The sequence below is a fragment of the Fonsecaea nubica genome, assembly GCF_001646965.1.
Source record: "Fonsecaea nubica strain CBS 269.64 chromosome Unknown Scaff33, whole genome shotgun sequence".
Lineage (NCBI taxonomy): Eukaryota > Fungi > Ascomycota > Eurotiomycetes > Chaetothyriales > Herpotrichiellaceae > Fonsecaea > Fonsecaea nubica.
In genome coordinates this window covers 10,883-36,488 of record NW_019173706.1, presented here as the reverse complement: position 1 = coordinate 36,488, position 25,606 = coordinate 10,883, and the positions used below count along the sequence as shown (strand labels likewise).

Sequence of the window (25,606 nt, the reverse complement as noted above, 5' to 3'; positions counted from 1 at the left end):
TAGGTAGGTTAGTAGAACAGGTGATAGGGAAGGAGGTGGTCGACTGTTGAACGTACGGCACATACCGAGTATAGCACAGTACGATCACTCATGGCCTGTTTCCCACCTACCGACCGCATGACCTACGTTCAGTCACGTATGTATGGCGGCAGGGAGCACGGCACGGCTAGACAAGAGACAGAACCTACCTACCAACCTACCGACAGTACGAGGTATACACACCTGCAGTAACCACTCCGCCACTCTCGCTACCACTACCTACCATCGCTTCCATCGCCACTTGTGTCGCTACACGCTGCATCGCCGTACTAAGGCACAAAGTACCGGATTTCGGCTTCTACCTTCCGGCGTCTGGTGTGGAAAGGTACCTTGCGTCCAAGGAGAGACGAGGGGGTTCAAACTACTGCAAGTACCGTGCATAGACACCCAGAGAGAGGTACACTGCATTCGTTTGCTGCGTTCATTTGCTGCAATGCCTTTCGTGCCTTTGTGCGTGCATGGTGCATGGTGCATAATGCATGAATGCCCTGTACTTATCTACATGAAGCCAGAGCGAAGATCGAAGATCGAAGATCAAAGCCCTCCTTGCTTGCTTGCTTTACTTGGCCATTTTCATCTCTCTCTCCCTCCAGTGGTTGATTCGTCAATCCATCCCTTGCCCATGTCCTTTGTCAACAGACCTCTTTCGCGAAGTGTGCGTTGGCGCCACAGAGGACAGGATAGAGTGATGTGGTTCATGGTTATTGATATATGGTTCGCAACTTGGAACGGAATAAGAATAAAGTACATCACCAAGGTAGGCAGGTAGGTATGTATGTATGTACACATAAAGATCCTGGATTAGGTTAGGTTGGATTAGGAGGGTGGTAACGAGGAAATTAGGTATTGATCCATGAATATGCAATCCAGACATCCCGCCAGCCTTTGGTGTTTGTACACAATGAATACAATGCCCTGACCTGAAAGATAGTCTACTCCAGGCCCAGACCCAGGCCCAGACCAAGATCCTGATACTGGCCCTGAGGAACCAGACAAGCCAGACGAAACCCCCAAAGAAAAAAAGGAAAACACGAGGCAATGAAAAAGAAAGACCCAGAAAACCCCCATACTAACGTCCTAGGTCCTAGGTACGACCACCCCTGCCCGCGCCCGCACCCGCACCTTTTTGGGGGTCAAACTCGTAAATCCACGACAACCCGGCGTCCTTGCCCACGAACAGGAAGTACGCCCACATGACCCACTCCTTGAGCAGTTGGCGGAACGTGCTGGTCGAGGACTTCCTCATGTCGCCGCCCCGGGACGTGAAGGCGAGGATCTTCTTGACACGCGCTCTGCGGGCCGTTTGCCACTCGCGAAGGACTTGCTGGTGTTGATTGTCTTGGTCGCGTGATGACTCGGGTTTATTTAGCGAGGCGAGAGTGTCGGCGAGGGTCAGGGCGTCTTCGAATGCCATTGCGGCACCTTGGCCGCCGGTGGGGGGCATGGCGTGGGCGGCGTCGCCGATGATGATGACTCGGCCGGAGGTGCTGGTCCACGAGGTGAGTTCGGGGAGTTTGTAGTACCTACTCACCACACGAAACGTCAGTATTTCCTACAAAAGTTGACACGTTGAGAGAGAGAGAGAGAGAGAAGCGGGAGTTCACTCACGGCCACAAGGAGAGCGAGGACAGTTCGACACCTTGCGAGGCGACGCGGACAATCTCGGGCCACGTCTCGTTCTCGTGATGCGACTGCAGCATCTTGTACAGCGCGGCATGGTCGTTTTGCAGCTTCGCCCACTCCTGGCGACTCCGGTCCTTGGCCTCGACCGTCGCGAAACAGCTCACCCGATCCCCCGTGTAGGATGTGGGCATGAACATGAACGAGTTCAACTTCCCCAGGATCAAGCACGGCATGTACATGTCCTCGCCAGGCCGCATCAGCAGCTTGGCCTTGGGAAGCGACCCGCCGACGCCGATCTGGCCGCTGAACGTGGGCACGGCGTCGGGAGCGACGTACGTGCGGACGCACGAATGGATGCCGTCGGCGCCGATCAGGAAGTCGGCCTCCTCGGTGTGTCCGTCGGCAAACGTGACAAGGACGGTCGCGTGATCCGTCTCTTCAATCTGCACGCATCGGGCGTTGAGGTGTAGCTCGATGTCGCGCTCGCGAAGAACGTCCATCAGCGTCTGCCGCACGATGCCCCGGGACACGCGCAGCGCCTTGTACCCGTATCGGCTCTGACTGCCGTTCAGCACTGTGCCGATGCGGCTCAGGTTCCTGGACGACAGGAAGCGGAACTCCTCATAGTTCCAGCCCTGAGTCCTGATTCGGTCGTACACTCCGATCCGGTCGAGGGCGCGGAGCGCATTGGGCGCCAGGGCCACGAAGCCGCCGTCAAATGCAGCCTCGTCGCGCAAATCAAAAACTTTGCAGGATATGTTGTGTCGTTTGAGCGCGAGGGCCATTGCTGGTCCTGCCAGCCCACTTCCGACGACGATGACTTTCATGGTTTTTCCGCTTGGGTTGGTCTGTACCAGTGAATTGTTTGGTATGTTCTCACAGAGACTGTGCTTGTAGGTGGTTGGAAAAAGATTCTCTAGAGATTCCGACCGTGTCTCGAATCAGCCATATATAGAGATGCGACCTACCTTCTGCCTCTCAATAAGAGTTTACAGGTATGGGAGTTTCCAAACCCAAATACGGGGATTCGGGCACAGCCATGACAAGAACGATAGAGTTGAAGGATGTGCGTCACAAGAAGTCGACACTTAGGTACCAAGAGGGAGAAAATGGCTTGAGCCACTGATGGAAACCCGTCTTTAGCTCCTCGCTTCGGCTGGAGTATCGAGAAAAAGGGAAGACGACTACGTGGGGAGTTTGAGTAGGAGGTAACTCTCGCATGGATGGTCCCGATCAGGCATGCTAAGCATAGCCACTCCCCATGGTGTCTTTGCCCAGCCGTCCAAATAGGTCTCGATCCATCCTCTTCTAGGCGGAACTGTAACTGAAAGTTCTGCACTCGGTAGGTCAAGGGAGAGAATAGTCGACGCTATCTTTAAGCGAGCCGGATGGACGAATCAGCGGGTGTATAGGGAGAAGTATACACACCACGGTGCCACCTTGTAAGTTGTGGCTATCACTCCATCAGTATACATAGAAGTACAACTATAGATACAAGTGCAAGTACAAGGGTAAGTAGATCTTTGCTGGCAGGAAATGTCTCCTGACACATACGCAATAACATGCCGTGGCCAAGGAGAAGAAGGTGAATTTTACTTGCTGCGTCTTCTCCCACATCAACATACCCACCATATCAAGATATCGAGGGTAACAATCTAATTCGTGGTTGTCAGGTACGTCGCAGTTGTCAACAACACACCAAGAGAAATGGCTGCAGGCGGCTGGACAGCATCGGATACAGAGTCACGCCGAATTGACGTTGTGAAACGTGCCATTGCGGCGTGATACGTTGAGATGCAGTGCAATGCAATGCAATGGAAGCTGCACTTTTCGTACTTTGCAGGACGGCGCACCACGACTAGTTGCACCTCTGATGCAGATCATTTGCACCTCCTGTAGGAGCTAGTTCCCTGCCTGCAGAAGTAGCTTGCTATACAGACCTTCCCTAAGACGCATATACCTCTGTCTCTTGTGACCCTCAAACTAGTCTTGGTTCTCAAACTTCAATCCCCCTTGCAACCTCGCCGCACCATAGATACCAGCAATGTCGCCCTTTTCACCTACCGTCGCTTTGACTGTCTTCAAATACTCGTCTCCAAGTTCGACTTGTCGCATACGACACCCGCTCTTCTGGGCCAGATCCATGGCATGCCTTGCGTCTTTTCGTGCCAGGTCCACCGCGAACAGCGGCTCTTCGCGCTTGTAATAGTCACCGGTCGTCATCCTGCTCGAGTAGCCCGTGTATGGCCCTGGGAACATGACCTCGATGAATTTGTGGAGCTCACCGACACCCAAACCCGATTTCTCGGCCAGGACATGTCCCTCGGACAAGGCGTTGACCATGCCCAACACAAACGTGTTGCCAATGATCTTCAGGAGTGTCGCCTTGCTTGGCTCTTGACCCGAGAAATCAACATTGGCCCGGCCCATCACCCCCTTGCAGTATGGAAGCATCCTTTGCACCGCTTCAGGTTTTCCTGCCGGAACGCATATCAATAGGCCGGCGTCGGCCATGGCTGGAGCACCAAACACGGGACACGCCACGAAGCTGGCTCCCTTTTCTTCAACCATTTTTGCTTCCTTGGCCGTTGTCTCGGGGTGAACTGTGCTGCAGTCCACAATCAGCTTGCCCGTGACGTCGGGTTTGAGGACCTCTTCAAGTGTCGAGAGCACGGCTGGGTCGTCGCCCAGACAGTAGAATATAATGTCTGCTTTTGAGGAGGCGTCTTGTACGGAGGAAGCGACGGTCGCGTGCCCTATCTTTGCGGCGAGGTCATGCGCTCGTTGCGGGGTGCGGTTGAAAATGATCAGAGGTTTAGCTAGGTTCCCTTTCTCCACCAAGTTCTTGCACATGCCCTTGATTTGGGTGTTAGTATCTTGTCATGGCAGGTCATTGAGTTAGTTATACTGACCCTACCCATATTCCCCAGACCTAGCCAGGCCAATTGGGGCGCCATCTTGTCGAAATGATCAACGTGGAATTGGAGCTGGAGGGTACAAGGAGTGAGGGGCTCTGGGTGGGCAACGCAGTGTGCTTAGACGTCCTCACGTATTTCATTCACCTGCTACCAACAGGGGTTTGTTCGCATTTATATCTTTGAGACCTACCCCAACTGACGCGGACCGTACAAGAAGCCAGCCTTTGCCGTTTCTCTCCGTTGTCCCTTATGACGAGGGTCGTCGTAAATCGTACCTGGAACATGCGGAGACTTTCCGGAGGCTGACAAAAGTTCAATCACCGCGTCGAGTGGTTCGCACAGCGCGTAAATCAGGCTGGTTTTCTTCTGAGCATCGGGAAAACACGGGTCCCCGGTGTGTAGATATAATCTGATAGGCATTTACGATGATATATGGGCAAACAGAACCTATCCTCCATCCCCTTGAGGCATGAGAAAGGGTGCGTACGTACGCGTCGAGGCATGGAGCGCAGGGAGAAAATGTTGGAGAAAGAAGCCCACCGGAAGCCAGTGTGGCTCTGTGGCTGTGGCTGCACCGAGGGGTAGAGTCAGGCGACTGACCATTCATATTTGCAGCTTATCAGGGCGGTGAAGACCTGCGGTTGGCTCGACGCGGCAGTATCTTTGCTTTGCTCATACCAACAGCGTCACAAATTTTCCCTCGATCCATGAATAGAGGCGTGATGAAAATCTGCGCAGGGTGGTTTAATATATGCCTTGTGGCAGCATATCTCCCTAGGTGACGTTCTCATGCACTTGTTTGGTCTTTTGGTGCCTCATTCTTGTTGACCGTCGTGTGAAAACATGAACCACACCGCCCTGAGTTCAGTTCGGAGTCATTGCACCTTGCCATTCCCTGGCAGAAACGTCGCTGCTGAGGCCTTGAAGGCCTACCTCACCTCCCACTCGTGCTCCCCATCGCTCCTCCTCCGATCTAGCTCTCGTCCCTACTCTACGCAACCTGCACCATGGACAGATGACTCTGCTTCACACAAGGTCCCAGACATCCAGGAGCGGGATCAGAAAGCCTCCTTTACCGACACTGCCAAACAGCGTCTGGCAAACAGAGAATTCTTCACGAGCCTGTTGAGCTCGGCGGCGACCAAAAGAGATGCAAAGGCGTATATATCCCGGCTTAAGAGCCCGGAAAAGGCACCCCCGGAGCAGAAGGATGCTCCACCAAGATCACAACCTCAGGTCAATGCGGGAGAGCTGCTCGGTCGAACGAGAGCCTCTGAGGAAAGTCCAGTCTTCAAGCAGTATGAAAATGGGAAACACTCGACACTTGAAGAGCTAGAGACCTTGCATGTGGCCCTCGTCAAGATCAGCAACATTAATGCCATGGCTGACGAGGTAGTAAAGGGCATTGCGCAGACCTTGTCTTCTCTTTCCCGCCTGAGCATGGCACCCTGCGTTGTCTTGGAGGAATCGCAACATGAAAGTCCGCAAGCGACGCGAGCAACTCTCGCTCAGGCTGCAGATAAACTTGTGGCTGCTATTGACTCGGTTCATCCCTCGGGAGCGAGAATACTTGACAATGTCTTGAGTTTCGCTACTGACGGCAGGCCACAAGTCTTCCTCCGAAAGCTTTTGACCCGCCCTCTCAGGCGAGGGAGGATACCTATCGTCCTTCCAGTAGCTTATTCCACAGAATGGTCACAAGCTGTATCGATCACAGCGGACGAAGCCGTGCTGGCCTTGACCAGAGAACTTTCTGGATACAAGTCTAACCCTCGAGAGGGCCAACAGCTCGAGACGGCGCGCAAGCAGATATCCTTGGACAGAATTATCGTTGTCGATGAGACTGGGTCGATCCCAAGCACAAAATCCATTGACAAACGGCATGTGTTCGTCAACCTGGAGCAGGAATATGCCGCCATGCAGGAAGAACTGAGAAGCTCAACTGAAGGAAACGTTTCTCAGAAACATGCCTCGAACCTGAAATTATTTCGAGATGCTTTGAAAATGCTTCCCCCTTCTTCGTCCGGATTACTGACTACGCCGCTTGAAGCTGCAAACAGTACCAGGTTGAACGACACCAGAGGGTCGGGTGTCGGGACGAGGAGGCAAAAGAACCCTTTAATCCACAACCTCTTGACAGATAAGCCGGCATATTCATCATCGCTGCCTACAAGCAGACTGGCACACGATGCGTCCTCAACACCAGTGACGACCTCGACTTTTGTGAAACGGGGTATGCCACTTACTATCTTGCCAAATCCTCACGCACAAACTTGGACTGCTACGTCGAAGCCTCGTCTACAATTGACCGACCCCAGGATCGACTTGGATCGTCTTACATACCTCATTGACGACTCGTTCAATCGGAAGCTCGACGTGGAAGCATATCTGAGGCGCGTCAATGATCGGATCGCCGGCGTGATCATTGCAGGTGAATACGAAGGCGGAGCGATCCTTACGTGGGAAACCCCACCGGGCTGTTCTGACGATGACACCGACCGCCTAGTGCCGTACCTTGACAAGTTTGCGGTCCTCAAGAAATCCCAAGGCGCAGGCGGCGTCGCCGACATTGTGTTCAACGCCATGGTGCGCACGTGCTTCCCCAATGGCGTGTGCTGGCGCAGTCGAAAGGACAACCCTGTCAACAAGTGGTACTTTGAACGGTCGAGGGGCACGTGGAAGATCCCCGAGACCAACTGGACCATGTTCTGGACGACGCCGGGCGTTTTCGATGATGACGGCCACAAGACACGCGTCTTTCTCGACTACGAGAGTGTCTGTCGGTCCGTGAAGCCCACCTGGGCGGATGGGAAGAGGATTGCCGATTAGATTTGTGAAACAGGAATCATGTGGAACAGGAATCATCCTTCAGAAGAGTTTGGCACTGTATATATGATTGGATATGTATACAGCCAATCTAGATTCTCTACGGATACAGAATTCTAAGGCGCGCAGGCCAGCCAACCTCACCGCCCCCGACAGACATGCTATGGTATGCAATGGTGTGGTATGGCCTGCTATCGTTCGTGAACGCGTGAACCTGTGCTTCCAGAAAAGTAATAAAGAGTCGTACTTAGACATATTCAGTACTGTAATCGCTCCATCCATTCAATGCGAGATCCAGACCCAGACCCAGACCCAGACCGATTCCCGCTCACGAACAGCTATTTTACACATTTTCATCCAGTGTCAATGTTAACGTTGTCTCCTCTCTTCTGGCTGTTTACTTCCTCCCATCCGTGTCTGTCGCGGTGTTAATGATCGACGGGCTGGTAACGTTAGCCTCTTCTGAGGCGCCCTTCCTCTTCAGCCTGCGTACGTCGCCGCGCAGCAGCGCAAGCAGGTATACCTCGCTGAGGTATTCGACTTCGTTTTCCTGCGCCTCTTTCTGCTTCTCTTTCTGTGCGGCCTGAGCCACCTGCGCCTGTGAGCCATCTGCGATGGAGGTTGCCGCTACGGCAGCAGCAGCAGCAGCGTGGTCGTGACATAAGCCGTCCTCGCGCACATCCTCAGTGCCTTGGACGCTTTCACCTTGAGCCTTTTCAGCCTCTCCTGAGTCACCACTAGCCACGTTATTCTTGTTCTTCTTGTTATCATTCTTCTTCTTCGAGATCCACACGTTGCCCAAGAACAAACCGGCTACTAGACTCAACCCTAGGATGGGCAGGATGGAAATGAATGCCCACATGGTCGCGGTGGCGCCTTGCGAACGGATAGCTTGTTGCTCCTCCGGCGGTAGGTTTTTGACCAGGTCGAGCGACGCTTGGTTGTGCAGGTTGAAGCCTCCTGTGGAGTCTGTTCCGTTGTTGTTGCCGGAGTTGACGGCGTTGGAGCCAAAGTACAGACTCATCTGGTTTTGAAACACGGAGCCCATGATCGTGAGGGAGAGGGTGCCGCCGAACGGCATTGCGAATCTCAGCAGTGAGTATACCGGCGCCAACTTGTCACGGAACATCCCGGCGAGGTGCAGGTTTGAAGGCATGAAGCGCATGCCGGTGCCCGCGCCAGCGATCCCCATCATGACGTTGACCAAGGTCTCGTGCTTGACCTTCACCGCGTAAGCGAGCACGGCGATCCCTGCGGTTTCGACGATAGTGCCGATGAGGAGGGGCGGAAATGTCTGTCGTGGGTATACGTTGCAGATGAATATCGCGAGGTACACACCGACTCCGATTCCGGGAACGTAGTACAAGAGCTGAGTGCCGGCGTGAGAAGCTTCGTACCCTTCAACCAGGGTGAAATAGATGCCGATGAAGTAGAAGACGCTGTAGAGAGCGGCGCCAGTGCCGGACGCGATGAAGCAGACTAGACCCACGTCCTTCGAGGAGAGGATAATGGAGGGGACCATCGGCACTGTGCCTTTGGGTAGGTGGCGCGAGAGGAAGCTGGTGGGAGAGGAAATGAGCAGTTCATAGAAGACGAATAGTACGATGAGAACGGCGCCGATGATCAGCGGCGCCAGCACCGCAGAGGAGGACCAGGGATATGTCGAACCGCCCCAGGCGGTTCCCAAGATGATGAGACCGACCCCGAAAATGAAGAGGATGATGCCACCAAAGTCGAGCGTAGAAAGGCCGCCTGCTAGAGCTTGGAGGCGGCTGGTATTTGGTGAAGGGAGCGAGATTGAGACTTTCCCTTTTCGGAGGTCGTTTCTAAGGATGAAGAGAGTGGCAATGCTTATTACGGCAATGCCCGCACCCAAAACAAAGCAGTACCGCCAGTCCGTGTTTGTCAGATACCCGCCGATAACGGGACCAACGCCTGGTAGGAGAGGGGGTCAGACAGGTTACGAAGGGCACTTTTCTTGGGGCTCAAATCGGAGGCACAGTCATGGAGCACGGGATAATATACGTACTGTAGCCAATCCCATTCAACAATTGGAAGATACTCGTGTTGATAGCCTGCTCCTTCAAGGACACCGAATCCGCCAGAACGATCATGCTGACATTCGAAACTCCTGCGGTGCCGATGCCTTGCAGTGCGCGACCGAGGAGAAGGACGGCCCAGTTCGGGGCCGCAGCGCATAGAACGCTCCCAATTGTCAATATGATCACCGCGAATTGTAGGGTCGCATGACGGCCAAAGGTATCTGCTAATTGGCCAAAGACGGGGATAAAGGCGGTCGACGTAAGAGTAAAGGCGGTAACGATCCAATTCAGCTGGTTAAACTTGTCTGCCAGCCCATTTCCATCAGTGTCTTGCAATGGGGAAACCGGGAGAAAGGGGACCTTGCTGACCGAAATGAGAGGCTATTTGTGGTAATGCTGTCGCAACAATGGTCAAGTCTAGGCTGGCCACGAAGAATGCCGGGAGCAGGCAGAAAAGAAGTTTCCATCTGTACTTGCGGGCTTTGCTCTTTTCCTGAGCACATTGCGGGCATGGCCTTTTCTTCTTGGGGTCATTCGATGGAGACTTGAGGTTAGTCGGCTGGATTGCAGAGCCATCGGAGGAGCTCAGTGTCGTTGATGTTTGGGTTTGCCCTTGGGCTTCAAGGGTTTTGCGAGCACGATAGGCTCTGATTTTGCGATAAGTGTATATGAAAACCATGATGTGATGTGAGGTCTATCTCAGAGCAAGGTATATCGAAGACGAAACTCGAGACATCTGGGCAGCAGAAAGTATCTTCAAGAACACTTATATCCAGTGATATGAGAGAAAACAATCCTGGAACACCTACTATAATGAACGCGAATACGATACCTCCCTTCACGCCGCACCACAGCCTCCCGCGCCTCTTCCCGTTTTGCGTTTTGACTGCGATTCGGCGAGGCTCTCTCGCGCGACCTGCCCAGAGAGGTATAGGCGAAAAAAGGCTTTACTACTATTCCCAGAGAGGAACATTCTTCGAGCCAATCATTTGAGCCAATCTTGGAATGAGTGGGCATAAGAGGTTCGCTTCAACGCATTCTTGGCTGAGGGTAGTGGAAGGTTTAAAGGTAGCAAGGGGCCGGACATCTCTAAACCGCATCAAGCACGTTGTGCGAATACGTTATGCGAAGTTCCTGGCAGCAGACAAAATAGAAATTGATCGATGAGAGTGAGTGAGAAAGTTGATGTTGGGGGATTTTGACTTTTTCGCTTGCTGCCGGCAGAATTGCCTTCGCAGTTCACTAAAGCGTCAGTGCCAAGCACCTAGTCGCTAGCGCAGCACTATGTGCAGGTGCCAATCCATCCCAAACCTTTCTGCCCATCATTCCCCTGATGCAACGTCACCAACAATCTCTCAATCCCGTTGAAGGCAGGCATGCCCATATGCATCACATGCAGTACTCCGGTCAAGGAGCTATACACTGTTTACAGCAAAGCAGATGACCGAACTCTGGGTAAAGGTGTGCGCTTGACACAATGCCCCAACTGCAAACGGTTCGCCGACAAATATGTCGAACATGACTTTGTCGTCCTCTTTATCGATCTGGTATTGATCAAACCACAGGTAAGTAGATTGTCTATAAATCTCATGCTTCGTTTGACCAGAGGGTAGGTCTACCGCCATCTTTTATTCAACAGGTTGGGACGCTCCGATGACAAGTTCGATCCCAGCATCTTGCGCCTGGGCACCTTGCTTGTCCTCTTCGACGTCTATATCACCTGGGCAAGGATCGAGAAATCAAATGTAACAAATGGTGGCCTTGCTGTGGGTTCCCGGCTTAGCGAGATGCCCATTCTAGCACAGTATCTTTTCTTTTTGACCATGAATGTCCTGGCGACGTTTGCCCAGCACGGCATTATTCGGACAATGGTCCGAATGCTTGTCTCCCATCAGGAAAAGAAAGACCAGGCTCTCGTAGATGCGAAGCCCACAACGGCCTCCTTCTCGACCCCCTATACTCGCCCGACCATTGCCCCAAGCCATGCCAGCTCTAGCGCCATCAGCACAGCCTTGCTAGTCTCCAGCTGCACCAAGTTATTTCCCATCCTGTTGGTCATCTGGCCGACAGAGACAAAGGAAAGCGACTCATTCGGTTTTGCATTTCGCGCGACAAACTATGTGGGATGGGCAGTCCTTCTCAACAATATCGAAGCACTGCTGATTTTACTCAACTGCGGGTATATGATTGCGACTGGCTTGGCAATTTCTGGTTTTGTCGCGAGGTGGATGGTGGAAGGCTGGTTTTTGAGCTTCATTGGGTTGGCACGAGATACTGGTCCTGTAGGAGATGTCCTGGCCGCGTATCGCTTTCTGGGAGAATGGTTGAAAGGGAGCGAATAGATCAGGATACACTACGGATGAGACTCTATGACACTACTCTGGACTCTTAACGGTATTCATTCTCAATCTCGTGCAGTGGTGTAAATGTGTTGGTGGATATCGCGCTTGAAGCCAAATGTGCACCCAGCCCATCTCTTCTCTCGACCACCCTTTCTCGCCCTGTCCATATTCCTTGTAAATTACTTCGGCCCGAAGTTTATCCGTTCAACCACTAGTGCCCCATTCAACAATAGCGACACAATGCCGACACGCGACAAGGTCACCTTCAACATTCCCTGTCTCCGTAGAAAGAGAGCAACGCCTGAACCAGACGTAAAGCCTCAGCCCAGGTCTGAGTTCGGCATGGATGAGTCTTCAGGCCGTGGCCATCGGGAGAAAAAACCTAGCGAAAAGCTCAAGGAACAGGTTACGGCCAAGGTTGACCGGCTTGACGACGAGAAACCTGTTGCCCTTCCCACTTACATTGCGCCCAACGATCCCAAATTTCTCCAAGACCAGAAGGAGGTTCCAAAATTCTTTGACCACTCCAAAACTGCCCCGAACGGTGACAAGACCGACTTCTACACGCTCGGAACACAGTACAGACTCCTTCATCTCTCGTGGAGAAAGCGGAATTGCTAACCTGGAGCAACAGCGTCGAGAGTAAGGAGAAACGTTACTACATTCGTGCGAAGCGAGATCCTACCACCTTTTATTTCCACGCCGACGAGCCTCCTCCGCGTTACGCCCGCCTGAGCGACGAGAATCACCCCCAATGTGGCGTCGAGAGTCTCAAGAATGTCTTCACCAAGGACATGCTGGGCAAGAGTGGGGAGTTCGGTAGCTACACCACGAGAGCCAATGTCTTTGCTCGGGAAGGGCAATTTTTCTTCGAAGCCAAAGTCATCAGCATTGCTCCGCCAGGTCGAGAGGCCCCAGATCGCGCGCTTGCGGACACCCAGAACTCCGACAGAACATCAACGAGCCGAGGTGGCCTGAGAGTGGGCTTCTGCAGACGTGAACACCACTGGAGTGAGAATTTGGGAGGCAATGCCTACTCGTATGCCGTTATTTTGAGGAGCGGAAGATCTAAAGAGTATGGCAGCGTGCGGTTCAACACAATGATGTACCATATGCAGGGTGAAGATGCACAAGATCCCGACGACTTGTCTCCAGGTGATGTTGTAGGGCTCATGATCACATTGCCGCCGCTGGAGGTACACCAAAAGGTCGTCGAGGGCACGTACAACCCGGCTGAGTACCCGCATCTCAGATGCGGTCCGGCGGTCATGAAGAAAAAACAAGGCGCGGGGAAAAAGTCTGCTAAGAGCGGACCAAAATCCAAGGATGGCGACGTGGCTAAGAGCAAGGACGAGTCTGTCAGACCGCACAACGCTCGAGCTGCTATCCGGTCCGCCTTGACACCGATGTTGGGGTGCACCGCGCCCTCGGATCACGACATCATCCGCGACCGCAATCCATTCCTCCACAAGGGTATGACCTACTTCGAATGTCCAGAATACACGCCCAACCACGACCTCAGCCGGCCCACGTTGAACACAAAGAACAAGTCCGTCAATCCTGAAACCGGCAAAAAGTACGATCTCCTCACCGAGCCCCATCCCAACCACGACCTACCTCACCTGCGCACCCTTCCTGGCAGTAAGATTGAACTTTGGGTAAATGGGAAATACCATGGCGTGGTCTGGGAACATCTCTTCGCGTTCCTCCCACCAGCTTCTTATATCGAGAAGGGCTCCAGAGCCGTCACTGGGGGCCATGGCGACGTGGATGATGGCTTGCTAGGATACTATCCAGCGATTAGTCACTACACTGGCGGAGCGATTGAGTGCAAGTTCGATGGGCCCTGGTGGTACGGCTATGAGAAGGACGGCCCTGCACACCCCGACGCCCGCCCAATCGGTGAGCGGTACCAAGAACAGATCGTTGAAGACATGGTCAACGACCTCGTCGATGAGATTTACCAGGAGAAGCTTTACAAGGACCGGGATTGGATGAAGAAGCGGGTCTTGGATGCGCCTGTCAGTCTTTCGCACAACTGATACAGACTAGGCATGGACACCATTCGGAATATTTCGTCTGACGGATATGCGCAAAGAATGGCGTGGCCCTATCTGGAACGATCAAAACGGCTGTTGAGGCGCGCATTGAGGTGTACGATCATGAGGTGACGATTGCCCCTAAATCTAGGAGGATACGGCATGCTCGCAGCTTCGAAGAAAAAGAGGCAAATACAGGGCAGGTGTAACGGAAAGGCAAATCATGATTGATAGGCGGTCAGGGAAGGGAAAAAGTCGATTACAGTGATACCCCATTCTGCATCAGCCCTCCAGGTAGAAGATAGGAAATAGCAATAGCATGACAAACACTCAACAAGAGGATTGAGGAAACCTTGCGATTTTTTGATTGGTTGTGTATAGTCCGAGCCCTAAGGGACGTCTGCAATACTGAGTAAGCTTATAGAGATTATACGAGGTACAGGAAGCGAAAAGCTGCAGTCAGCACTATGGCAACGCGACAGTTGCGGCAATATGATACTGCTGTGATGGGATATTGTGCTGAGGTCTAGCAACACGTAGGAGATCCTCATGGGGTAACAAGTTTCGGGTTTCTTTCTGACTCTTTCTCTTTCTTGCCCCGGTGGAGAACTTCCCCTGCGTCCTGAGAGACATTTCTCTTATGTACCTGGTAGAACTGGAACAGGCTGCCGCGTCTCCTGAAGCCACGGATAGACCAAAACAGCATGATCGGATGAGCATCGGCGCACGAGAGTGGGACAAGGAGGTGCGGCTGGCGAGTCTAAGGCTGAGCTGAGGACGGGGGAACTTCGCGTAGGAGGCAACATGGAGGAGGATTGAGGCAAGGGATGCGCTCAAGGCGCGATGATGGCGACATGAGTGGAGGCCAGAAATAGGATCATGTGTGGGAAGACGTGATGCGACTGGCTCGCGCAAAGGCTTGGATCCGAAACCCCCTTGCTGCGGCTGCGGTGTGGAGTCTTGGTTACCATACCCCCTGCGTCCACCGAAATCGACACTCTGGCCTTATTTAATTCCAGGTGCCTGTTCCTCAACCATCCAACTCGATCTCATCACCAACCCTCCTCTTCACACCTCTTCTACTCGTGAATGAATTTCCTTGGTTAATTTGTCCTTTGATGGTTCACTCCACTTTATACTGGCATGGCTCAGCCTGAGCAACCATGAGTCCGCCTTAGAGGATACGTGGTCACTTTGGCATCACCATAATAAACAGCCACCTAATCCCACTTGACGAACTTGCCATCTATCCTAATCAATCCTGCCATTTTTCGCACGAAAAGTACCCCGCCTATCACACCAATATGGCTGGCCCGGCAGATATCGTCGACCCTGCTTCTCTTACTGTAGCGGGCTACAGTCGCAGCTACCCAACGCCACCCCCATTGTCAGACGACAACAAGGAGGCCAGCCAACCTCCCCAAGAGCAACCTCAAAAGAAGAAGAGGAAGGCTTGGGGACAACCTGTTCCTGAAATCAAACAAATACTCCCACCTCGGAAACGAGCCAAGACCGCGGAGGAGAAGGAACAGAGAAAGAATGAGAGAATTCTCAGAAACCGCAGAGCAGCGGACAAATCTCGACAACGGCAAAAGGCTGCCGTGGCAGAACTTGAAGCACGGCAGATCCGGATTGAGAAAGAAAATGCCGCTCTTCGGGAACTCCTTGGTCGCTATCAGTCGAGATTCGGTGTCCAGGAGGACTTCCCTCTACCAGTCCCGGCTGAACCCCCCAAGATAGACCTTGACGATATGGACGATGCAGCAACGTGTCAAGACTTGCGCGCATCTTCCGCTCAACCGCCATTCACTCCATCGTCATTCAACGACTGCTCGGACTCTGAGTCCAGCCATCCAACCTTGGTGCTATCCGAGGATTCCACCCCTCTAAAACACGAATCCCCGGTCCTCGCTCCCCAACTCAACCTCATCCATGAACATCCCGAAGGTGAACAGACCACTTCTGACTCGATGGCAACGCTCTCAAGCTTCCCCTCGGTCTCCGGTATGACACAATATCCTGCTGTGGTATTGTGTGACCTGCAGTGTCAGCCGGAGACCTGGGCTATGAGCCTGCCTGCATTCCCATTGAGTCTCAAGCACAACCTTGGGATCAGTTACCTGCTTCAGGTCTTCCAGACCTTGACGATATTTCACTCCTTCTCGACGACAACGCTCTTGCCAATGTGCAATCTTTTCCAGATTTTGGCACAGCGATTGTCAATGACCTCGACGGAACAGGATTTCTCCTCCATCCTGACCAACTTCCCACTAATTCATTCTTTGATTTCGATGCCTTCGACACCGACCAGGCCAGCGGTCTTTCGCATGAAGCTTCTGAGCCGACTACTCGCTTGCAGCCCACACATGGCGCGCCTCTTACTGGCAGCGACAGACCGGGCTTTGCAGCAAGTGGTTAGCGAGGAAGGTTTTGCCGAAGACCCTGACCGTCGGTGGACGTGGTCGAGTCTGATGACGATCAAGTGGGTTATTCTGAGGTTGGAGAGAGAGCATCGCAAAATCCGTCGTCGAGTTTGGATGGATAAGAAAGGTGCTGCTGTTCAGAATGGAGTTTCGGAGTTAAAGGTCATGGCGGGCGTCGATTATGGAGCCGTTGCCAGAAATTCACAGCTCTGGCAAGGAGCGAGCTCCAACTGTACGATTACTAGGGATGATGGCGGGAGCTGGTTGCCAGCACAGGAGGTCCACTGAGATTGATAACGAACTTCCATAGATGAGATCAACCGAAAAGCTTTGATACGACCATGACTTATTTTGCCATTGTAGCCCTGGAAGTTTAGTCTGCCCCTAAACTTCTTAACCCCTAAACTTCTTAAAAAATCTATAATCCATGAAGCTGTGGAACGATACAACGCGCTCCTGGCATGGAGTTGTTACTGCGGTCACGTGAGACTGGAGGCTTAAAAACGGCGCGGGCGCAGTTTCAGTAATAACAATTGTGGGTGATTGAACTCTCATCCCCACCAGCTCTAGCCATGATCGTCCAAGGCAACTACCGCCAATAAATTCAAAACTCCATGGCACCACAAAGACTGTGCACTTACTTTGCGAAGGGACGATGTATGAAGGGCAACAATTGCACTTTCTCTCATGAGCGGACCATAAACAGCGAGCAACATGTCAAGGCGGGCGCATACACTTCACGCACCGCGGTTGAACACTTCGATACTACTGGAGCAGCGGTGACTCGTAGCAACCCCCTTGCTCAAATACCTCAAGACTCTCGCGCAACAATTCCTTGCCAGTTTCTTCGGGCCCCCAGTGGTTGTCGAAATGACCCATGTCCGTACCTCCATGCGCCAGATGGTTATGAAGTTGGGAGGACAGCTATTCCTGAGGTGAATGAGAACGAAGTAACACAGGAAAAAAAGGGTGAGGACGACTTTACGCGAGTTCTGTCGGGTGCCCTGGTCTCCTTCAACGAAATCGGTCAAATTCGCAGAGTTTCTCTCCCAACCGACTTCTCTCGTGCATGTATAACCGGTCTTTCACCCACGATCCAAACCGAAACAGTGGTTCAGATGCTTCTTGGCTTCGGCTTCAATATAGACATTGAGTGTGTTCGAATCTTGAGAGATACCGCACCGCCAAAGACAAAAGCTCTAGTAAAAGCGGAAAACCCGTCATTTGCGAAAGAGCTCAGCGACAAGCTTAGGCAGCAAAAGACTGAAGTCAGCGCGGTGCCACTTCCAATTGATAGCAGGAGGTCGAATTGCAGAAAAGTCTACATATCCTGGCACAAAGCTACCCGAAGCTTTTGGCTAAACTTTGGCCGTAGCGATATTGCGAACCGCGTTGCACAGAAATTCGCCGAAGGTTATTACAAAGTTCTAGGTCAATCCGTCACATGTTCCGATGTGAAGGGAGGTGCTCCTCGAGGGCCAAAAGGTGGGTTTTCGCACAATCCTGTCGCTTGGACAGTTATGTTATGCGATGTACCTGGCGATGCAACAAACAAAGATGTCCAAGATGGCATCCACACGCCATATGACAGACCACGACACATCGAGCCATCGCCCGTTAGCTACTACGCTTCAGACACACAAGTTGGTCTCCAAGTGCGTTCCCTCTTGGAAGAACACGGCCGACTGGAGAGTTTCTATCTCCCGCCGACATCCAAGGGCAGGCGAGTGAAGGCTGTCGCTTGGTTTGAGGACGAGGCAGACGCGATATCCGCGTGCTCGCTCCACAACAAGCAGATATCTATCCTGCAGCAGGGGAAGCTGACTCTAACACTTGTACAGTCTGTCAAGGTTAAGATCCAAACGCCAGTCTACTTCGCATCCAAGAGCAGGATTGAGGAGGAAATGAAGATCTGGGCGGGGCAACATCTCACCTCGCGTGTGTACGTGGATACCGTGCCAGGGTTTACAGCAATCAAGGTTGAGGGTGCCAATGCGAATGATGTGGTCCGAGCTCGCAAAGCCCTCGATGAAATATCGCAGGGAGATATCTTACGAGACGGCGAAAATCCCGTCTGGGCATCCGCACTCAAGACTAATGGAAGCCCATACAAGAAAGTCAAGGCGATTGAGAAAGAACTCGGTATATTGATCCGCAGGGACAAATCGAAAAGTCACCTTTATTTTTATGGACCCTTTGCCAAATATCAACAAGCTATTGCCCATATCAGAGAAGCGCTCAAAGATGAATCCTCTTTCAGCTCTCACATCGACCTCAGTCCCGAACAATTTTCACGCATGGTCCGAGGCGGTTTCAAGTCCGTTGAAAAAGCTCTGGGTAGGAATGTGGCCGTTTTCGACGTGATATCGAAGCGTCTTACAGTCGGTGGCACAAGGCAACAATACGATATAGCTTTGGCAGTCGTTAATGGCGCAGACGCTGTGGAAATTCGTGACGTCGCAGCCAGTCAATCCCTGACTGAAGGAGACTGCCCGATCTGCTTCTGTGAGGCGGAAACCCCGGTTCAGACCTCGTGCAAGCACACTTACTGCCTCGAGTGTTTTGAGGCTAGCTGCAAATCCGCGGCATCGACCAGCAAAAACGATTTTCGAGTCAAGTGCCAAGGGAACGGCGGTACTTGCTCGACCATATTCACGCTCCAAGAGTTGAAAGAACAACTATCGTCTTCTGTCTTTGAAAGTGTGCTCAGATCATCCTTTGAAGAGTATCTCCAACGTCATCCCGAGGCGTTCCACTATTGCTCCACGCCAGACTGCGACTATGTGTACCGCTGCACGGCCGCTTCAAACTTGAGGCCACCGGCTTACAGGTGTCCGAATTGTCTTGAGTCAGGGTGCACATCCTGCCACGCAAGACACGACGATCTCACGTGTGCCCAATATAAAGACATCGCCTCGGGTGGCTACGAAGCACTCGAACAGCTGAAGAAGAAGCTGAACATCAAAGACTGCCCTAAATGTACGACACCGATCGAGAAGACAGATGGATGCAATCATATAACATGTGGGGGTTGCAAGGCGCACCTGTGCTGGGTGTGTATGGCAGTCTTCAAGGACCGCACATCTTGCTATGCACACATGTCCGAAGCACACGGAGGTCACGGAGGGGTACCTTTGAACTTGATGGGTTGGTGATGATTGAGACATGGCCCATCCTTAGGTATCTGATTACCATAGTTCATCTCCGCTAGAACACAGGATAGTAATAATACGCGTTTTGGATGTCCTGCAGACAACCAAACTCGACGTTGCCTGACTGCTCCGCAGGTCCGGTGGATCAATTGTACCATATGTACATAATACCGCAGAGCATTTCAACCCTGAGCGCAGCCTTGATTCTTGGCAGAGCCTCGCGTCGCAATGCGCAGTTCGTCTTGCGGCGCGACAGAAAAATGTCCCTCATGATTTGCGATCCGCCGCGCCAGCCTCATTGACAAGGATAGATAAATGTGACCGCGTAACCCCGCGATGCCTCCTTTTAAAGATGAGCATGTGCTCGTAAGCGTCACTGCCGCGCGCAAAGGACAACACCAAAGAACCGCTTTTGCTGACCCTCTCCTAGATCATTGCGCCTGGCTCGCAAATCACCGCCGCGCAGCTCGGGTTGCCCGAATCTTTTACCCCTCCGAGGTATCGCTTTCCCACGCGCATGTTCGCGGGCGCGAACCCTGGAGAATGGGAACCCATCAAGATCAGAACCAAGATCACGACGAAGCCGAAAGTGGTCGGACCGGAACCCGCGCCCGCTCCTGCGCCTGCTGAGCCGGAACCGATTGAGGTCGAGGCCAAACCAGATATTCCTCTTACAGATGGCGAGGAGAAAAAGGCTGAACAAGCAAATGGCGACCAGATAAATGGGGGAGCGGCTGAGGCTGAGCAAACCAATGGCGAAGTTCCCCAAACCACGCAGCCAAATGGAGAACCAGAACCCCAACCCAAGGTGGAAGAACCGCCAGCCGATGAGCAAGCTAAAGCTGAAGAGCCAAAACAAGAACCTGCTCCGTTGGAGGATGTCGAGATGAAAGAGGCTCCTGCAGCTGAGGAAGCCTCTAAACCCGAGACTGGGGACACTGAGATGGCTCCGCAGCCGGACCAGGAAGCACAACCCGCAGCACCCCAAGAAGGAGGAGAAGCCACGGCCGAAGTTGAAGAGGAAACCACAGAAGTTTTCGAGGACGACCATTGGTCTACCGAAGGCGCTGTCTACCCGATCAAGGAAGGACACATTGAGAATTGGCCATGTTTCTTTGCCCTTCTTTCGCACATCTACAACATGATCTCCCCACCCTTCCATATGCCGGTCCTCTTCGTTGCACAGCCGTGTTGGAGCGCCAGAGATCATGAAATGATTACCCAATACGTCTTTGAACATTGGAAGATTCCAGCCTTCTGTCTAATGGACGCCGCGTTGACGGCGTGCTATGCATATGGCGTGCCGACTGCGCTGGTGTTGGATGTCGGGCACGAGAAATGTGATGTTAGTGCAGTTACAGATTTTCAGGTGAACGAACTTGGACGGGGCATGGCGCTTTCTGGTTGTGGCGGACGCGCGATGACACTTCGGCTCCAGCAGTTGTTGGAGAGCCAAGGGTTCGACGAAGATATGGCAGAGCAATTGAAAAAGAGCCCGATCTGCGAGATTTTGCCTGTTGGAACGCCCTATCCAAAGTCTATCACCAGCAGCACAGCTGTTGTTGCCCCCAATCCTGCTGCCGCGGCATCTACAGGAGCGTTGGATTCTGGCATGAACGCAAAGGATGGCGAGGGACTGAGACCGGGACAGGCACCTCGAGGTCCAGGGATGGGAACCATGGTTGGTGAAGAAGGTCCTAATGGCGATGAAGAGGACAATGAAGGTGTTCTTGATGTCGCGGCCATCGTTGCGCGCGACAACGCTGCCGAGTTGCTCGCAAAGCGCGAACGGGAAAAGGCCGAAAAAGCCGCGGCGAAGAAAGGTGGCGCCGTTGATGCTGCCAGACAAGTCCGACTACGCAACTCAGAACGAGAACACGCTTCTTTCACCTATGTGGACTTTGTCCCGGTGGAGGAGTCGACGGAAGGAGGTCTGCCCTTGAGTCGAAAACGAAAACGGGAGATTGAAGTTGGGGTGGAACGATTCATGGCAACAACTCCCGCTCCAGGAGCTTCTGAGGGCATCATCGACATAATTGCCGAGGCGATCCATCATACCATCTCGAGTGTTCCAGACATTCCCCAGCGGGCGACACTCTGGGACAATCTGATCATATTGGGAAATGGAAGTCGAATCAGAGGTAGGTTTGATTTGGGATTGAGAGAAAGCGCTGTTGCTAACCATGCCTTGTGCCGTGACAACAGGCTTCACGTCAAACCTTCTCTCGGTGCTCAACTCACGATATGTGTTGTCTCCGTCAACTGCCACCATTTTTACCTCTGAGCTCCCCTCGAATTTCACAACTCCGGTCGCCACGCCCGGCACAAACACACCCATTCCCGGCCAGGGAAACCACGCCTTCCATAATCCGGGGGGTCATGGTGTTAACCCTTTGCTTGTTGCCGCAACCAAGAACATGATGCAGCCTCACACGCAACCGCACCATCTTCAAGTGCCTGGCATGAATCCTTCTCTGGTAGGGACACCAACGCCAATGGGCGGGTCCGATCCAAACAACCCCATGTCGACAATCTCCCACCAACATAGGGGATTCTCCCAGACGCCCATCTCCATCAAAGTCGTCAAACCGCCCGAATATTTCCCCGAGTGGAAGACCCCAGCCATGTCCGGCATGGAAGAAGCTGGGTTCTTGGGGGCTCAAGTGGCTGCTAAAGTGGTGTTCATTGTGGACCAGGGTAACAGCAAGGGATTCCTGAGCCGGAGCGAGTATAACGAACTCGGTCCTGGCGGAATCCACGAATGTGCCATGTAGCATTATTCCACGCACAAGTGAAGATTTCGGGGAGTTATATTAGGCATGCACGGAGGCGGTCACTCGGTTAGGGGGACTCAAGACGAATAAAAGGGGGGAAGGGGTTCAATCATGGCGTTTGAGAGGTGTGCATGTCAACCAGCTCATCGCATCGTCGTGGTGGCATTTTGGGTTAGGTAAAGACCAGTTCAAGTGATGCATATATACCATCAGTAAGGAAGGAATGGAGACGCTGACCAGGGCACGATTTCATCCAGTAAAGCCCGGCAATCTATTTATCTATCCATTATCACAACAGCTGTTCCCATTGATCCAGCGTGACTCGGGTTATGTTGCTATTGGGCTCATGTCTTCCTCTTTTCATTGCGGTAGTATCGATATGATGAGACTATGCATACCTCTGGACAAGAATTGAATTATATGGGACTGGCTGTCCATACCTCCCGAGAAGAATTGTATGTCTCCGACCCAGAGTGATATCAATATTAAAACGAGAGTTGAGCGGTGCAAACTTGGACGAACAAAGTCTCGTCGAGAGGTCGAGAGGTCGAGAGGCCGTGATACAGGTATCCTGGGACATGTTTAATCGGTTGATTCCGACTTGTTCATTCCATGGTCTACACTACCACACACACGAGGTCCGTACCCGATGACCGATGAGTACTAGGTACCAGACAGACAGACAGACTGACTGATTGATGGGGGTCTACTGCAATTACCCTTTCATCGTCTCGCGTGCCGCGTCAAACTCAACACAATCCTGTGCGAGAGGATCCATCACCTATACCATCACACAACTCAACCCTCCTCGGTTCTTCGTCTGCTTTGCTGCGTGGCTGACTTGCCCTCTAGCTCACCAGCTCACCAGCTCACCACCTCGCAAGCCCGCTCACACTCTCGTTCGATCACCTGTAATACCTCCAATAAGGATGTTTCTCCATCAAGCCATCCTCGTCAAAGTCGATGACGCGGTCCGTGGGCGGCGGGCCGTACAGGGCGTCGCGCCTGCGATTCTCGCGGACGTTGAGGACGGTGACGATGGCGGCGCCCGTGCCGGTGAAACAGGTGCAGGCGAATAGGACCCAGAAGCCTGTCTTGTACTCGGGCCCGTCCTTCTGGGGGAAGAGGTAGCCCGTGGCGACGCCCATGGTGGAGCCAAAGGCCTGGAACAGGCCCGAGGCGATGGCCTTTTTGATGTCGCCGCAGCAGTTGCCCGTGACGTTGCCGACCGAGAGGGTCACGCCGGAGAGGATGCCCGTGAGGGTGAGGAAGGTGGCGCCGTAGCGGGCGTGGTTGTACCGCGAGGGCAGCAGCACGAGCATCAGGTCCCCCGTGGCGGCGACGAGGGAGTTGATCACCAGCAGGCCCGAGCACGACTTGAGCCGGTCGGACAGGTACCCGACGACGAAGACCATGACGAAGGCGACGCAGTAGGGCGGCGCGACCATCAGCTGCGCCTTGACCTTGTCGAACCCCATCGTGTTGACGATGATGGGCGTAAACGTTGCGATCGTGTACGTCGAAATCACCTGGCACATGTAGATGGCGATGTTGGCCCACATGCGCCAGTCCTGCAGCTGCCGCGCCACCACGGCCCAGTGCACCTTGCCGTGCGTGCGGTTGCCGTCGTTCATCATCCGCCAGTCGGCCACGTCGCGTTCGCGCGGGCTGAGCCACCGCGTGTTGTGTGGGCGGTCCGGCAGCACCCAGATGCAGAGGATACCAAAGGCGATGGTCAGCAGACCCTCGAGGATGAACAGGACCTGCCAATTTTCAATGCGCGGGTTGGAGATGTGCGCCACGCCCCAGGCGATCCAGCCGCCAAAGGCCCCGGCGATGGGCGTTGCTGAGAGGTACACGCAGATGCGCTTGCCCCATTCCTATACGTGTGTATTCGAAGTAAGTAGGTGATTCTTAAGCCTGTCTTGTCAGGTGGACTTGGTAGAAGACGAGTGCTTACCGCTCGAGGATACATCTGTAGGTCACTATTAGTATGGATACATAGACCATTGCTGAGCGAGTGGTGCAGGTCTGTCTCTCTCGCAGACATAGACTTATGTACTCACCACTGTTGTCAAATATGGCGCCCCTGAGATGAACGCGGCCTCAAAGATGCCCAAGAAGAACCTGATGGCATATAACCCGGCAGCTCCACCGGCGACTGCCTGGAGTGTCGCCATGATACCCCAGATGATCTACATGTGAGTCAAGTCAGCGTGAACACTCGTCCAGAGATCTGTCCCAAGGCACGGATGGACCTACCATTGCCCCAGAGAGATAGAGACTCGGACGAATATATCGCATTCCGACGTTGGTGAAGAGGTCAGCGACGCAGGTGCCCACGAAGAACATGCTGACAGCGAGACTAAACTGAGCTCCTGAGAGGTTGAGGTCCGTCTTGATGTCCATCAGGGCAGCATTACCTAGAATCCCGACTGTGTTAGTGCCGATCGTGCACGCATATGAATTTCGGGGAACGTCAGAGGGAAGGACAATCACCTACCCAATGCTCCACGGTCCAGCCAGGTGAAGATATACAGGACCATCAAGAAGGGTGGGAGGCGCAGGTCAATCTTCCTCCTCACCCGTTTGACTTCGTCTGGCGTTATCGGAGGGTCGAGGTTGTTTAGTCTCGCGACGAGTTGCTCGTGCTCCGAGACCTTTTCGACATGGACGCCGCTGGTCTCGACGCCCACCTCTTTTGACATGGTGATGGGCTCTGGGAGGGTTGTAGTGGTGCTCGCCATGGTGTGATAATGTCCTCAGCCGGCCGTCTATCGTGTATAGGTGATCCTGCTCGAAAAAGAAATGCTCGACAAGGCCAGAGGTGTCTCTTCACAGTATCGAGCAAAACAAGAGAAGAAAAAGAGGAAAGGCGTCAAGATTCACGACCCTCGTCTCCTTGCGCAAACACTGTCGGTATTTGAATATCTCTCCCTCTCATAAAGCTCCAACTTGCCATCCTGTCTGCCGGATCGGCGTAGACCCCGGCGGGCACATGGGGTTTGTCGACCGATGGGTTGGACAAGTACCCTGTGCCTCCCCATGGCAACCACTCCCTGGCTTGGCGCATTATCTCACGTCTGGATAGGGAGCGAGTTCCGTCGTCCCGGGTGATGATCCGCCGGAAAACAGAGTCGCAAAGGAGTATCATGCAGGTCGCGAGGAGACGGCCAAGCACGAAATGATGAAGCGATTTGCGCAGCGCGTGGGAGGGTTGTTCTGATCCTCCTCTTTCAGGGAAATGCATGTTGATCTCTCTCCGCACGCCCAGGACGAGGCAGGTTGATCTGTACGAGTAAGCTGGCGGTCTGGAGATGGAGGACGCCAGGGACCTGTGAGTCCACACTGATTGCAATTCAAGGGCATGGACATGGGGGAAGTTGTCCCGGTACCGGGGCAATAAAGGCCGAACGGACTTGGGGGAT

At 53.2% G+C, this 25,606-nt stretch overlaps 10 protein-coding genes across 10 annotated transcripts; 6 read left to right on the top strand and 4 right to left on the bottom strand.

Moving 5' to 3' along the window:
• Nucleotides 1–1,123: 1,123 nt before the first annotated feature.
• AYO20_05552 (hypothetical protein) lies at nucleotides 1,124–2,489 on the bottom strand (the record flags this gene model as incomplete). Its single annotated transcript, XM_022643846.1, has 2 exons — nucleotides 1,124–1,526; nucleotides 1,648–2,489. The coding sequence occupies 2 exons, from the start codon at nucleotides 2,487–2,489 to the stop codon at nucleotides 1,124–1,126; spliced, it is 1,245 nt and encodes a 414-aa protein (XP_022500087.1).
• A 1,156-nt stretch (nucleotides 2,490–3,645) lies between these two features.
• On the bottom strand, nucleotides 3,646–4,619 carry AYO20_05551 (hypothetical protein; the record flags this gene model as incomplete). The annotated part of the gene is made up of 2 exons (XM_022643845.1): nucleotides 3,646–4,518; nucleotides 4,575–4,619. The coding sequence occupies 2 exons, from the start codon at nucleotides 4,617–4,619 to the stop codon at nucleotides 3,646–3,648; spliced, it is 918 nt and encodes a 305-aa protein (XP_022500086.1).
• Nucleotides 4,620–5,423: 804 nt separating this feature from the next.
• AYO20_05550 (hypothetical protein) lies at nucleotides 5,424–7,409 on the top strand (the record flags this gene model as incomplete). The annotated part of the gene is made up of 1 exon (XM_022643844.1): nucleotides 5,424–7,409. The coding sequence occupies one exon, from the start codon at nucleotides 5,424–5,426 to the stop codon at nucleotides 7,407–7,409; it is 1,986 nt and encodes a 661-aa protein (XP_022500085.1).
• A 394-nt stretch (nucleotides 7,410–7,803) lies between these two features.
• On the bottom strand, nucleotides 7,804–10,127 carry AYO20_05549 (hypothetical protein; the record flags this gene model as incomplete). Its single annotated transcript, XM_022643843.1, has 3 exons — nucleotides 7,804–9,341; nucleotides 9,436–9,753; nucleotides 9,818–10,127. The coding sequence occupies 3 exons, from the start codon at nucleotides 10,125–10,127 to the stop codon at nucleotides 7,804–7,806; spliced, it is 2,166 nt and encodes a 721-aa protein (XP_022500084.1).
• A 697-nt stretch (nucleotides 10,128–10,824) lies between these two features.
• On the top strand, nucleotides 10,825–11,790 carry AYO20_05548 (hypothetical protein; the record flags this gene model as incomplete). Its single annotated transcript, XM_022643842.1, has 2 exons — nucleotides 10,825–11,013; nucleotides 11,062–11,790. 2 exons carry the CDS (start codon nucleotides 10,825–10,827, stop codon nucleotides 11,788–11,790), a joined length of 918 nt encoding a protein of 305 aa, XP_022500083.1.
• Nucleotides 11,791–12,030: 240 nt separating this feature from the next.
• On the top strand, nucleotides 12,031–13,832 carry AYO20_05547 (hypothetical protein; the record flags this gene model as incomplete). Its single annotated transcript, XM_022643841.1, has 2 exons — nucleotides 12,031–12,368; nucleotides 12,425–13,832. 2 exons carry the CDS (start codon nucleotides 12,031–12,033, stop codon nucleotides 13,830–13,832), a joined length of 1,746 nt encoding a protein of 581 aa, XP_022500082.1.
• Nucleotides 13,833–15,133: 1,301 nt separating this feature from the next.
• On the top strand, nucleotides 15,134–16,248 carry AYO20_05546 (hypothetical protein; the record flags this gene model as incomplete). The annotated part of the gene is made up of 2 exons (XM_022643840.1): nucleotides 15,134–15,833; nucleotides 15,881–16,248. 2 exons carry the CDS (start codon nucleotides 15,134–15,136, stop codon nucleotides 16,246–16,248), a joined length of 1,068 nt encoding a protein of 355 aa, XP_022500081.1.
• A 1,122-nt stretch (nucleotides 16,249–17,370) lies between these two features.
• Nucleotides 17,371–19,407, top strand: AYO20_05545 (hypothetical protein; the record flags this gene model as incomplete). The annotated part of the gene is made up of 1 exon (XM_022643839.1): nucleotides 17,371–19,407. The coding sequence occupies one exon, from the start codon at nucleotides 17,371–17,373 to the stop codon at nucleotides 19,405–19,407; it is 2,037 nt and encodes a 678-aa protein (XP_022500080.1).
• A 333-nt stretch (nucleotides 19,408–19,740) lies between these two features.
• AYO20_05544 (hypothetical protein) lies at nucleotides 19,741–22,178 on the top strand (the record flags this gene model as incomplete). The annotated part of the gene is made up of 3 exons (XM_022643838.1): nucleotides 19,741–19,770; nucleotides 19,835–21,545; nucleotides 21,610–22,178. The coding sequence occupies 3 exons, from the start codon at nucleotides 19,741–19,743 to the stop codon at nucleotides 22,176–22,178; spliced, it is 2,310 nt and encodes a 769-aa protein (XP_022500079.1).
• Nucleotides 22,179–23,083: 905 nt separating this feature from the next.
• On the bottom strand, nucleotides 23,084–24,925 carry AYO20_05543 (hypothetical protein; the record flags this gene model as incomplete). Its single annotated transcript, XM_022643837.1, has 5 exons — nucleotides 23,084–24,058; nucleotides 24,139–24,153; nucleotides 24,245–24,373; nucleotides 24,441–24,613; nucleotides 24,682–24,925. The coding sequence occupies 5 exons, from the start codon at nucleotides 24,923–24,925 to the stop codon at nucleotides 23,084–23,086; spliced, it is 1,536 nt and encodes a 511-aa protein (XP_022500078.1).
• Nucleotides 24,926–25,606: the final 681 nt, after the last annotated feature.